Source organism: Haliotis rubra, unplaced genomic scaffold (genome assembly GCF_003918875.1).
Source record: "Haliotis rubra isolate DU_JTF1 unplaced genomic scaffold, ASM391887v1 Scf638, whole genome shotgun sequence".
Classification (NCBI taxonomy): domain Eukaryota; kingdom Metazoa; phylum Mollusca; class Gastropoda; order Lepetellida; family Haliotidae; genus Haliotis; species Haliotis rubra.
This window is the reverse complement of record NW_025767344.1, coordinates 487,434-501,274: the sequence shown is the minus strand read 5'-3', so window position 1 is coordinate 501,274 and position 13,841 is coordinate 487,434. Positions and strand designations below refer to the sequence as shown.

The window sequence follows — 13,841 nt, the reverse complement described above, 5'->3', positions numbered from 1 at the left end:
ATTACAAAACAATTATGATTAAAGTACTTTCTTAATATGTGAGGGTTTTTTACCATGCTGGAATCTAAGTATGTGGCTTTCTGAATGAGAAGAAATTCACCAACTATGAGAAGAAATTTAATACTGATGGTCCAAATTGCCATGGCTCCCACTGCCGAATCTATGAATACACAGTGCCAATTAAAAAGCATCGTTGGCTGAGTGGGTTAGATCGCTGACTGTGTGTGCTGGCGACTAGGTGCCTTACTCTGAGAGAGTGGGGTCGAATCCCGGGTGGGATTTATTGCAAAAATGTACTAGAATCTGCACTTTATTGAGACGGTGTGATTCCAAATATAACATATGTTGCAGCAGTGATTATAGGAATAATGACAGTGATGGTAATCTTCACCCTTCAGCATCAGGAACCCTACTGACAACTATGTATAGTAATCTAGGGTATAACAATTATAACATACAATGCTGGACTTCTTGTAACGTCAGAGGTAATGTGGGATGAGCGGCAAGGGTTAACTCCCCTTATATACCTTCGAACATGATGCTAGAAAATTACACAATTTCTCTCTTAGCCTAATGATTCTAGAAGAAGCTAAGAATAAGGCATAATATATTACACTTGGAACATTGTTACATGTGAATAACTGCCACATAATACGTGGACCTTCACATCAGCCAACAAAAAAGGCAGTTATAAAACAATAGTTAGGTTCGGGATTTGCTACGGGAAACACAGTCCTAGGTTCAAATAAGTGAATGATTTTGGTTAAACGTTCAATATCACAGATCACGAGTCAGCTTAGCAGAGGAAAATAGCCCCGAAGTGATGTGAGTAGTTGCTACTGCTTGATCCATAACATTGTGATGTAAACCTATGGCGAATCTGAGATTCGAACCTAGTTCTCACATACAAGTGCCCTATCGAAAACAATTAAGATAACACACTATATATCCATCTCACATATTCGGTATAAAATAACATTACAGAAGAATTAAGCTTCGTACATAATTGTCATAGTCACAGCCTGTTCAAAAACAACAACGATGAACTAGAGATGGTCCATATTCATCGTACATATCCTTCGTCATCACAGCATTCATGAAAGAGGGCAGGGCCGCCCTCATAGAGCCCCCCACCCATGCTGACAAGATTCCATGCGGAGGTGCTCTCACGTTGACGGAAGTTCCAGCAGGTGCTAACATTTCTACCTCTTTCCGGAGGCGGTCAGAGAATCCTGGGAAAAGTGTCGACCCCCCACACAAGACGATATTGTCATACAGCTGATCACGAATGGAGCTATCACACAGCTGTATGGAACGACACAAAATATCCTGTACACCCGGCATTTCCTCACCCAGCAATGGAGGATTAAATATCCCCTCGGGGCACTTGAAGCGTTCCTCGCCCACATTGATGAAGGCCCCATCTAACTGTACATAGGTTTTGTCTAAGGTTGACTTGGTCATCGTGTTCAGCTCGTGTTTGTAGTCATAGGCCACGTAGCACAGTGTCTCTTTAATGTCCCTGACGACGGCATAGTTGACATCGTCGCCTTTTTCGATAAGCAGTTTTATCAGGTAATCTGTTAAATCTCGTCCCGATACTGTCGTCTTACAAACAGCGTGTGGCAAATAATACCCGTCATACATGGGAATTAAATGTGTTGTACCATCACCGGAATCCAGAACAATACCCGTCTTACGGCCAGATGAAGTCAGGGTCAGAACAGCCTGGATGGCCACAGACATAGCGGGAGTGTTGAAGGTCTCGAACATGATCTGGGTCATCTTTTCACGGTTGGCCTTGGGGTTGAGGGGAGCCTCTGTCAGGAGGACGGGGTGCTCCTCTGGAGTCACACGAAGCTCGTTGTAGAAGGTGTGATGCCAGATCTTCTCCATGTCGTCCCAGTTGGTGACGATACCGTGCTCAATAGGGTACCTGAGGGTGAGGACACCTTTTATGGTCTGAGCCTCGTCACCGACGTAGCTGTCTTTCTTTCCCACACCGACGATCACACCCTGTAAGGCAGATTGTCAGCATTGTGTATATACATATGCCAGTAGATATCGTGTAACTAGCAGTCAGTATATTCATCCATGGTTACAATGTGTAACAGTTGTACACGACTTAGGTATGAGTCGACACAAACAATGTGTCTGTATACAGCATCAACAAACGACCAAGTATTAATATAAGCACCACTCTCTATTATGAAACACTCATGTTAACAACATAACAAGTTCTACTCGTCAGTTATAATGGTTTACAATTGTCAAACAGCCTAGTCCCTTCCCTTGATTTAACCCGGGTGAGAAAGTATTTGCCACTTGTGCTGAAAATAGGACAAGTGAAACTGCTTTACCCATGTCGTATTTAGACCTATGCATAAAGATTTAAAGAAAGTGAGACAAGAGGGGTAACTTCAAATTTCCCCTTGATGTCGGGTATTAAGGCTGCACCAATCGTTGGTGTCCACATTTAACTTTTAAAGTACTTTCAAGCATGCTCTTTCTATGAATATTTCTAAGAGCGCTATTGGACTTGTACTCAAATATCATCATTGTTACGGCATCCGAGTGGGTGGCATACGTCGGTGGAGCAGCAAATTCAATGTAATGCATTTACTTAGATTTTGGCCAATGGGTGGGGGCATGGGTGGAAAATAATGACCTGACAGAAAGTGTTATGGTTCCCTTTATAGTATATATATTCATTTCAACCAGACTTGACTGCTGTGTGAAACAATAACCAAAAAGAACATAGGTATACATCCACATCACATAGGGCCGTGATTATGAAGGTAGAATTGTCTATGGACGATAGAAAATTCCCCACCTCAGTATGTCCGAATACTTTCTAAATTACAAAATGTCCTTGTCAAGATACCCTGCGTCCTAGTTGCGAGTGTCGTAATCCATTCATGTAATCGTAATCGTGGTTTCAATATGACAGTTCCAGAAGCAAATATGAACATGAAACCCAGTTTGATGACGCATCGTAAACTCATGTAGTCACTTCCAGGACTTTTAATTTGTTCTTTTCAAGTAAGGACCATTCAGCGACTAAGCATTAGTATACAGCTGAAACTCCAGCACAAGTGCTCTTCGGGGATTCAGGGAAAGAAATACTTTCCAACACAAGATTTCCAGCTCTAGGACTTTTGACTGGCTGACTGTTGGATATCGTGATGTTGATTATTCTAACGACCGCCGCTTTTCTTAGACCACAGTCGACAGTTCGACTATAGCTGACTACCACATAAAACAACGAACAGTTTTGCTAACGCTCCCTACGTTGTCTTAATATAGAAGGGCTACGCCGGACCAGTCTCGATTATCCGACAAATCATGTCCTTTTGATCATAAAAATACAAATAACCATACAATCCATGTCAGATCGCTGAAAAATAAGTGATAAAGTCGATGTTCGCAATAAGAGCATAAAGTTCTGCCCTAAAAACAAAACAAGTTACAAGAACCAAAAGAAACTGTTGGTCTCAGACCTGTCCCCTGGGTCTGCCAACAATGGTCGGGAAGACACACAACGGCTGGGCGGCCCCGGCAAACCCTGCCCTGCTTGTGCTCGAACCGTTGTCAATGACAATAGGGGTAGATAGTTCATCCATTGTCCTAGAAAAAAACAAACACGCACAACTGATCATGTATGTGACACAAACTGGCCATCCTAAAATGTTCTAATAACCATCCCGTAACTCCCTTAACATCTTGCACTAACTCCCTTTAAAACATGATGCACTGACTCCCTTAACATCCTGCACTAACTCCCCTAACATCTTGCACTAACTCCCTTAACACTCTGTACTAACTACCTTCAAATCTTGCACTAACTCCCTTCACATCTCCCACTCACTCCCTTCACATCTTGCACTAACTCCCTTTAAAACATGATGCACTGACTCCCCTAACATCTTGCAATAACTACATTAACTTCTTGCACTAACTCCCATAACATCTTGCATCAACTTCCTTAACACCCTTCACTGACTCCCTAAACATCTCCCACTAACTCCCATAACATTTTGCACTAACTCCCATAACGTTTTGCACTGACTACATTAACATGTTGCACTAACTCCCATAACATCTTGCATTGACTGCCTTAACATCCTGTACTAACTCCCTTCACATCTCCCACTCACTCCCTTCACATCTTGCACTAACTCCCTTGAAAAACATGATGCACTGACTCCCCTAACATCTTGCACTGACTACATTAACATGTTGCACTAACTCCCATAACATGTTGCATTAACTCCCTTAATATCTTGCATCAACTTCCTTAACATCCTTCACTAACATGTTGCAGTAACCCCCTTAACATCCTGTACTAACTGCCTTCACATCTTGCACTAACTCCCTTCACATCTCCCACTCACTCCCTTCACATCTTGCATGGGCTCCGACAACATCTTGCACTCACTCCAACAACATCTTGCAACTCCCACATCATCTTGCTCTAACTCCCTTAACATCATGCACTAACTCCTATATCATCTTGCACTAACTCCCATATCATCTTGCACTGACTCCCTTAACATCTTGCACTAACTTCCATATCATCTTGCACTAACTCCCATATAGCCTTGCACTAACTCCCTTCACATCTTGCACTAACTACCTTCACATCTCCCACTCACTCCCTTTACATCTTGCACTAACTACTTCACATCTTGCACTCACTCACAGCTTGCACTAACTCCCCACACATCCTGCACAAACTTCTTTAACATCCTGCACTAACTCCAATAACATCCTGCACTGACTCCCTTCACATCTTGCACTAACTCCTTCACATCTTGCATGGACTCCAATAACATCTTGCTCTAACCCCCTTAAGATCTTGCACTAACTCTAATATCATATTGCACTAACTCCCATTTCATCTTGCACTAACTCCCTTAACATATTGCACTAACTCCTATATCATCTTGCACTAACTCCCATATCATCTTGCACTAACTCCTTCACATCTTGCACTGACTCCTTCACGTCTTGCACTAACTCCCTCCACATCTTGCATTAACTCCTTCACATCTTGCATTAAATCGATTCACATCTTGCACTAACTCCTTCACATCTTGCACTAACTCCCTTCACATTTTGCACTAACTCACATCTTGCTCTAACTCCCTTCACATCCTGCACTTTCTCACATTTTTCACTAACTCCCTTCACATCTTGCACTACTCCATTCACATCTTACATTAACTCCTTCACATCTTGCTCTAACTCACATCTTGCTCTAACTCCCTTCACATCCTGCACTTTCTCACATTTTTCACTAACTCCCTTCACATCTTGCACTAACTCACATCTTGCTCTAACTCCCTTCACATTTTGCACTAACTCCCTTCACATTTTGCACTAACTCACATCTTGCACTAACTCCCTTCACATCTTGCACTAGTTAACTCACATTTTGTACCAACTCCCATAAACATCGCACTAACTGCCTTAACTTCTTGCAAAAACTCTCTTAACATATTGTCATATCTCCCCTAAAATATTTTACTGACTTCACGACAATGTTGCACTAATGTACATATTGCACTCACTTCCCTTACATGTTTGCAATATTTCCTCGGCACGTTATACTGACATGTTGTAACAGTTCCTCAACGTGTTACCTAAATTCGTGGATCACCTTCTTTCGTGGATCGCGGCAATTATCGTTTTATCTCGGAAACTAAGTCTCGCATGACTTCATGAAGGTGTACTTCACATACTGCCACGCCTCGCTGACAACATAACAACTTGCCAGTCCATTCACCACTGAGTGGGAGGCCTACGGCTGTGTACATGTAACCGTAGATGTAATTTGACGTATGAGCATGGCCTCCCGCGGGGATGTAGCTACGATGATGTATGTAATATCGCCATAAGAATGAAACCCAAATAACTTGATTGAAAAAGCGCCGAAATACCACTGCATAAAAAACATTCAAAGTAGAAATAAGTCATCAAATGCAACATTAAAGTATGTCATGTAAGGGAGGCAACTCTGACATACACATACCCAACACCTCCCACCGTGTATACCAGATATATGAATCCAGTGAATGACTGTGTAACACTTGTAACTGCCCTGATATCAACATATTACTCTTAGAACATACCTGACTTCAGTTTCAGCAAGAGTACTCTACAGAACACGACCCCAACACCAGCCTGCCCGCGGACAGTGACTTGTCACTCTCTTCCTGTGATGGTCCAGCGGAGCGTGAATACCACGCCCGGCTTTTAGAAGATTGTATGAACGCTTCTAGTGGTTTGACAAATGTTTCTGTTGACTATTGATATAAAATATTACCGCCCACCTGTGTCTACATTTGTACATTTCTATAATACAAGAAAGATTACTTCACATACAGTATCTGTCTCAAGTAATTCTTATTCTCCTTAATCCAATTCAGCCACTCAGCTAATATCTTATTGGCATGGCAACTTTTTCCATAGCCCTGTAGACCAATCTGGTTCCCTGGGTATGTTGCGCTGGCGCTTCACTAACCCCTGGTAAGGACTACACAATGGCGGCCTTCACTTCTGCGTGACAGGCAGTTAATTAACTACAGAAAAGTCCATGAAACTGGTGGTTAGAATATTTACTTGGCAGTTTCATCGATGCTGTAGCAAAGTATACCTGACCAGAATTACAACCATCGTCACTGTAAGAGAAGGAATAAGTTATTCAGCTGGTTGGTTTCGGGATCAGCAATTCCACCATGGGAACATCCATAACGATACAAACAGAAATGACGGGTTAATGGCCTAAAATGGCATTTTAAGTGTGGCTGACGTGTTTCAAAATTGACAATATTTAAATACACCACAGCTGGGACAAGTCCCACAATGTATCAGTTAAATAATTCTAAATCAATTCCTTGTGACAGTTCAAATGTCAAGTGGGGCGGTGGTGCAACTTAGTGGTAAAGCGTTCGCTCGTCACGCCAAAGACAATGTGCGAAGCCCATTTCTGGAGTCCCCCATCCCCATATTGCAAAAAAGCGGCATAAAACTAAACTCACTCACTCACTCAAATATCAAGTTTGTCGACAACTAGATTAAAATGGAGACTCACCAGGTACTAAGGGATGCATTTCGTTGAAACTGTAAAAGCTTTCATCGATTAAGAAAACATCATTACCGAGGGCACCAGGTGTCTCACTTGTCCAGCACCTGAACTGTTTCAGGTTCAAATTCACCACATCATGGTGATTAGTAATACAACAGAGAATGAAGTGGGCATAAGTGAGTCATCATTAGTGAAATTTCCATAGACTTGCATGTTAATTAACTGTTGAAAGAATAATTTAGTAAATTGAGTAGAAGTCATTTTATTTTGATATTTTGCAAACATCTTGGAAATCATCTTCAGATACGTGTAGATAATAAATATTCATCTTTCCGTTGATTAGTTATCGAATGACACCTGATTAAGCACCATTTATAAGTACAACTTTTAATTTATCCCATAGGCAGCCATGTTGAACCTGATTGGGAATGTCTAATACATGTTGTTTAAATAGTTGCTGTTTTCTTAATAATAATCGGAGAATTGAATGGAAATTATGTGTATGTAGCGGAGACGATTTCCCAGCTGGTAGATAAGTATTGAAAGCAATTCGACCGAAACTAAATTTATAAAAAATATTCTTGCAACAGTTAATTAACATGCAATCTCTACCGGAATTTCACCAATGATGACTCACTTATGGCCAACTACTGTAGTCTTCAGTTGAACCAAGCCTGTGTTCACAGTGGCAGGTGAAGTTTACAAGGACATGGTCACCTGCTGCCAATAACGTGTATGTCCACCCCTAGTATCTAGACCCCTGGCACCTTCTTCCCAAGGACGCAATCAAAGATAATGGTAATGCAATGGTAACACTAGCTACGGAGAGTGTGTGGATGGGGTTGTCGCTGTCGTCTCTCCAACTCTTCTGACGAATGTTCAAATGGGTTCAAATCTGGAAATCTGGAGGGCTAAGAGAGGACGTCAACGTTGTGTAGGTATGCAGCCGTTACACGTAAGGCCTGTCGTTGTCGTGCAGGACTACAGCGTTGGCGTTGGATATGACGGGGATGACGTGTTGCCCTGACAATGAGTCACTGGCCCTGGCTTTGTGAGAGATGGCAGCACACACCATCACACTGACACCTACAAATCTGTCTGATACTTCGATGCGACATCTTCCATTATCACAACACAGCAGAAATACATATCCGCTGATGTACAGTTTCTTCCCAATTTATGGAGAAGTGGATTCTTCGGGGTTTTTTAAAGATAGACGTTCATAATAAGGACCAAATGTCAATCTGCCGTTCACTGGAAACGTTTCCAAAGAGGATGACCAACCACGATCAACACCAAAGATAACCTTGTCACTAACATAACGTTGAGAAGTGTGTGCAGGCCAACAAATCACCTCGAGGAGTGGCATCCAAGTCTTAACAAGGCCTCACTGTAGTAACAGCAACGAAGTGATGAAGTCTTTCTGCAGTCTGGAGACGCCTGTCTTGCAGCTGTTTGGTGGAAGGCTGTCCACCATATATCACTGGGCATCTGACCTAAACCTCCTGTATCGATTCAGTGTCGTGCCGATCACAACTTGACTGACCCCAGAGAATTTTGCAACGTTATGAAGTGTTGACCCATTTTCAAACAAACGTAGTGTTGGATGTTTTTGTGGGATTTTATATAAAAACTTGAACTTATTAAACATTTCAGTGATAAAAGTTTAACTATTGTTCCCTCCTGCTGAAATTTGTAGCTCGACCAATCTGATGCATGCGTTTCATATACAATCCAGTCATAAGACATAAAAAATATTATTCAGCGTGTTTATCACCAGATGATGTTTTTGCATTAAAAATAGACATAAAATATAATAAGTTGAGAATAACGAAAAATGCAAACAAGCGGTGATCGATCACTGCAAATCATTGATGACACCAGGTGTTCGCGGAACTGCAACGTGTTTGCCGCAGACGAATTGACAAAAATGTCCATAAACGGTAAGCTGTTAGACATCTCGTTTGCAAACATCGGCTGTTTCAGAATATCACGTGTAAACTGTATATAACTTTAGAATAGACTTAAATTCCAACCCATCCCTGAATATAAGGGGGCGAAGCGCGTCAAATACCTGGAACATATTGTAACCCCTATTGGGGAAAAGTGACAATTCTTTATTGTTTGAAGGAAGATTTCGCCATGATTGTTTATTATTTTATGCTTTTTCACATATTCATATTTGATAATGTCGTTCTACGCAAAGTGGGGAAACCACTTGTAATGGCATCTCACGTCTCTCAAACACTGCATGCTAGAAATGCTGGTCTCATAACCCAGTCCCATATGACGTCACGAGAGCACAGCTCCTTTCCCGCTGCTTAAAACGGCAGAATCACGGTGGAAATTTCGAATTTTGCTTACCGCAGGGGGTAAGGGGAAGGAAAACTGTTTTTATAACAGCTGGTACAAGGTTACCATATAATGCAGTTTTATCCTCGAAGGTCACACCAACATTGTAACGACAGATCTTAACATCTGTCATAGCGACTAATTCAGGGCGGCCATTGTCCAAATATTTAAAAAGTCCCAAAACTATGTAGTCAAGACACCTTTTGAACTTCCTTTTGACCGGTAGGTTATAAACAATGCAAAACAAACAAATCTCTGAATAATCATTGATTTCTTCTTCCCGACTTTTCCACCTTGCACCACAATACCCCTCCTGTATCGAACCATGATATCATTGAGACGAGTACCGTCTCCTTTCCTATTTCCCCACTGGTGTGGAAGAGTCTGTGGTTCTTTGGGATTTCATAAATTGTTGGACCCAACAACTCCTTGGACTGTTTTATGCAGCACAAGCGATTTGTTTATGATGGTTTCTTAAACTCTGGTGTGACGAACAGTTCATGCGCATTCATTTCAGCATGATGCAATAGCAGATCTGTCTCATCTCCGACTGGAACCGTGACTCTTGTTTTGGCAGAAGAAACGGCTGTTTCAACGATGGGGACATCCACATCATGTTTAGCATGATCAGTGCTGCAACCAGCTCTCTCTAGTGCGTCACTGAGGTAATTGTTGAGGAATTCTTCCTTCTTGGACTGGATGATCATTTCACCGGTGAAGTGTACTGTCACACTTAGGCAAGCGCCTGCTCTTCGCAGTTTTGTGACATCTTTAGTTGTGGGTTCTTGTGTAAGACCATCAAAGACAATAGCGGCAGCAACATACTTCTTTGTCACGTATGTAGCATGCATGTCGACATATGTGGACCCTCTTGGCCACGGTGGAGACGATGGAGTGTATGCGAACGTTATATGACGCACATGTCATGTTTTAATGCCATAAATGTGGGAATCTTTCGATTTTTTTGCGTCCATTTTGGATATTTTGGAATTAATTATTAAGCAAATCATGTTACAACATATATTACGTGAATCCTTGCAGCCAAAAACTCCAGTTTCAAAACTTAAATCATTCAAATGTATCTTCTGACTGCAGATATATTATTAATTATTGATATTTGGAGGCCATATTGGATTTATGCAATTTTAACAAATTTCCTACGCTGGGATTCCTTAGGACTTTTGGTATAGTCTTCTAGGGACCTCATAGAAATTCACTTTTTTTTGGAAACATTTCTGTTACAATTTGTTACAAGTTGAGTGCTAAATTGGCCTAAAATGCCTGGACAATTATAAGGAAGCTGTGGTTGGCTCCCGAGAAGTGCTTTGATCGGCGCACATAAATACAGCTGTGGAGGACGCAGTCATTCAGTCCCCAGCCGGCGTGCAACAAGGAACGATACTTGCTTCTACACTATTCTATCAAAATGTGTGAAGACGAAGTTGCTGCGTTGGTTTTCGACAACGGCTCCGGCACTGTAAAGGCCGGGTTCGCCAGTGATGATGCCCCAAGAGCTGTTTTCCCCTCCGTCGTGGGTCATCATCAGGTATTACACTTAATTCTGCTAGTGTCATGTTGACATAGGACAATTTAACAAGTTTGTTGGGAAGATATGAGTTAGGCAATTTTATTAAAAACAGGGTTCGTTCAAAACTGATATTCAAAAAGATTTACATCTGACAGACAGACGGATTCTTATTTATATAAGTGGCCTTGAGGCCAATAGTACATGTGTAAAATTATAACAGTGAATTTATGCGCAACCTGTAAATTTGCGAATTATAGGAACATCTATAAATCAGTAAATACCCATTTACCGTCTTGAAATAGATTACAAAATGGACATTGGGTATCTATTACATTTACAGTTTTCGTAAATCGTGCCGCTTGAACTTTGAAGTTGTGAGCGTTACATCTAAATTTAGTAAGAGTACGTTTACGTTGTGCTCATTTAATCTCAGAAAGATAAACCTCTGTATTAATGCAATCTTTATATTCTGAATAGAAGCTGACACAAGTTGATAACGTTATTTCATTATACCAGTCTTCTTGATAATGTCTTTGTATCTGCTAGAATACGTCACGGCGAATGAAATGTTACGTATTGCTTACATTCTAAGCGAGCCACACATTTCCAAAGCCATGACTAAAAAGAATAGTTCTAATGAAGGAAACCCAGTTAGTATCTCCAGTATCATCTAATGTTTTAAGCATTTCATAACTACATGTACTTCTTGAACATCGTGAAATTGGCTGTGTCATCGATCTTAACCAGTACGAAATTACCCGACATCGGGCGTTAATGAATGGTTGAAAACGTGCACATTCAGATAAAATAACCTTGTTCGCAGTTCTGTAGCCAACACGTAACAAATACTTACAGAACTTTGAATTTACGTTTTCAATATTCTGGTTTATGTTAATGCCCCATATTTCAGAACCGTACAACAGAATTGGTTGAATTTTTTCCATCAAACAGCTTAAATGATGCATGGATCGGTAATTCTGTATATTTACTTATGAATTGCTTTATAACATGCTGAGCTCGTTCAACTTGCATAGCTAATGTTTCACAGGCTCTGGAAAATATATTTCAGCAAGAAAATGTAAGATTATATTTTCCTAAACATTTGTAATATGATACCACCTCCAATACTTGGCCATTAAGGAACCATTTTTCACTATTAGAAATTCTACCACCATTTTAAAATACTATTACTTTAATTTTACTGATATCTGTGTGCAAACCCCATTTCAAACAATATCCATTTTGAGTAGCTATCTTGCATTGTAACTGGACAATTGAATTGGCAAAAAGCACAACATCATCTACAAATAACAATAATGAAAGGTCTCTGACATTTTTGTTAATTAATACACCTCTCGAATGATTCGATAACATTTCCGTTAAGGAAGTTCTTCAACATATAATAAGAAAAGTACAGGGGGTAGAATGCAACCTTGTCTCACTCCGGCACTGTCACACATGTATCAAATACATCACTCATTTGGAATTTACTGGTTCTAAAAGATGCTCTCACATTGGAGTTGGACGTTGGAGTTTGCCATGTATACCTGACTGTAGTAAGTCATATAACAGTTTGAATCTATTAACGGAATCAAACGCTTCCTTAAAGTTTACCAATAGACACTAAAACGTCTTCCACAGATACTTATGGATATTGCTACTGAGAGTAAGTATATGGTCAGTAGTAGAGTATTCTTCTCGAAATCCCTCTTGGCACTTTGATAAAGTTCACGAGTGGATATTTCAAGATTAATGCGATTATCTATTATAGTGGAATGTAATTTATAGTAAAAAATGAAAATATGATTGGTGACAGCTTTCAATATATGTGTAAAAAATAATAAATCATGTGACACCAAAATATATTTTTCTTTCAAGACTGCGGGACAGAAGGAAATCTTCGTTGGCGAGGAGGCTAAGTACAAGAGAGGTATCCTCACCCTCAAGTACCCCATTGAGCACGGTATCGTCACCAACTGGGACGACATGGAGAAGATCTGGCATCACACCTTCTACAACGAGCTTCGTGTGGCTCCAGAGGAGCACCCCGTCCTCCTGACAGAGGCTCCCCTCAACCCTAAGGCCAACCGTGAAAAGATGACCCAGATCATGTTCGAGACCTTCAACTCTCCAGCTATGTATGTGGCCACACAGGCTGTTCTGTCTCTGTACGCCTCTGGTCGTACCACGGGTATTGTTTTGGACTCTGGTGATGGTGTGACCCACACTGTTCCCATCAGTGAAGGCTACGCCCTTCCTCATGCCATTATCAGGTTGGACCTTGCTGGTCGTGATCTAACTGATTACCTTACGAAGATCCTGACTGAGCGTGGCTACTCCATCACCACCACTGAAGAACGAGAAATCGTCAGGGACATCAAGGAAAAACTGTGCTATGTTGCACTTGACTATGAACAGGAAATGCAGAAGGCTGCGTTTTCCTCTTCATTGGAGAAGAGCTACGAGCTTCCCGACGGTCAGGTCATTACTATTGGTAACGAGAGGTTCCGTTGTCCAGAGGCCCTCTACCAGCCATCCCTCATGGGTGTTGAATCAGCCGGTATCCACGCCACAATATACAACTCCATCATGAAGTGTGATGTTGATATCCGTAAAGATTTATATGCCAACACTATTCTCTCAGGAGGTAACAGCATGTTCCCAGGTATGGCTGACAGAATGCAGAAAGAGATCACAGCCCTCGCTCCACCAACAATGATGGTCAAGGTCATCGCTCCTCCAGAAAGAAAATACTCCGTCTGGATCGGTGGCTCCATTCTTGCCCCCCGTTTGACCTCCCAGCAGAAGTGGATCAGCAAGCAGGAGTACGATGAGTCCGGCCCATCCATTGTTCACAAAAAGTGTGTTTAG

The 13,841-nt window shown here is 41.3% G+C and overlaps 2 protein-coding genes across 2 annotated transcripts; one reads left to right on the top strand and one right to left on the bottom strand.

Annotated features, from left to right (window-relative positions):
• Window positions 1–16: 16 nt before the first annotated feature.
• On the bottom strand, window positions 17–6,235 carry LOC124256744 (actin-85C-like). Its single transcript, XM_046690705.1, has 3 exons — window positions 6,135–6,235; window positions 3,501–3,627; window positions 17–2,016 (listed from the first exon to the last, which is right to left on the bottom strand). The coding sequence occupies exons 2-3, from the start codon at window positions 3,621–3,623 to the stop codon at window positions 1,027–1,029; spliced, it is 1,113 nt and encodes a 370-aa protein (XP_046546661.1). The 5' UTR covers window positions 3,624–3,627; window positions 6,135–6,235; the 3' UTR covers window positions 17–1,026.
• A 4,633-nt stretch (window positions 6,236–10,868) lies between these two features.
• LOC124256736 (actin-like) lies at window positions 10,869–13,841 on the top strand. The gene is made up of 2 exons (XM_046690699.1): window positions 10,869–10,988; window positions 12,849–13,841. The coding sequence occupies exons 1-2, from the start codon at window positions 10,869–10,871 to the stop codon at window positions 13,839–13,841; spliced, it is 1,113 nt and encodes a 370-aa protein (XP_046546655.1).

Excerpts from the sequence above, each read along its gene's own strand:
- LOC124256744 (XM_046690705.1), bottom strand. The coding sequence starts at position 3,623 with ATGGATGAACTATCTACCCCTATTGTCATTGACAACGGTTCGAGCACA. Across the intron at positions 2,017-3,500 it reads TTGGCAGACCCAGGGGACAG|GGTGTGATCGTCGGTGTGGG; the intron begins GTCTGAGACCAA and ends TCTGCCTTACAG.
- LOC124256736 (XM_046690699.1), top strand. The coding sequence starts at position 10,869 with ATGTGTGAAGACGAAGTTGCTGCGTTGGTTTTCGACAACGGCTCCGGC. Across the intron at positions 10,989-12,848 it reads CCGTCGTGGGTCATCATCAG|ACTGCGGGACAGAAGGAAAT; the intron begins GTATTACACTTA and ends TTTTCTTTCAAG.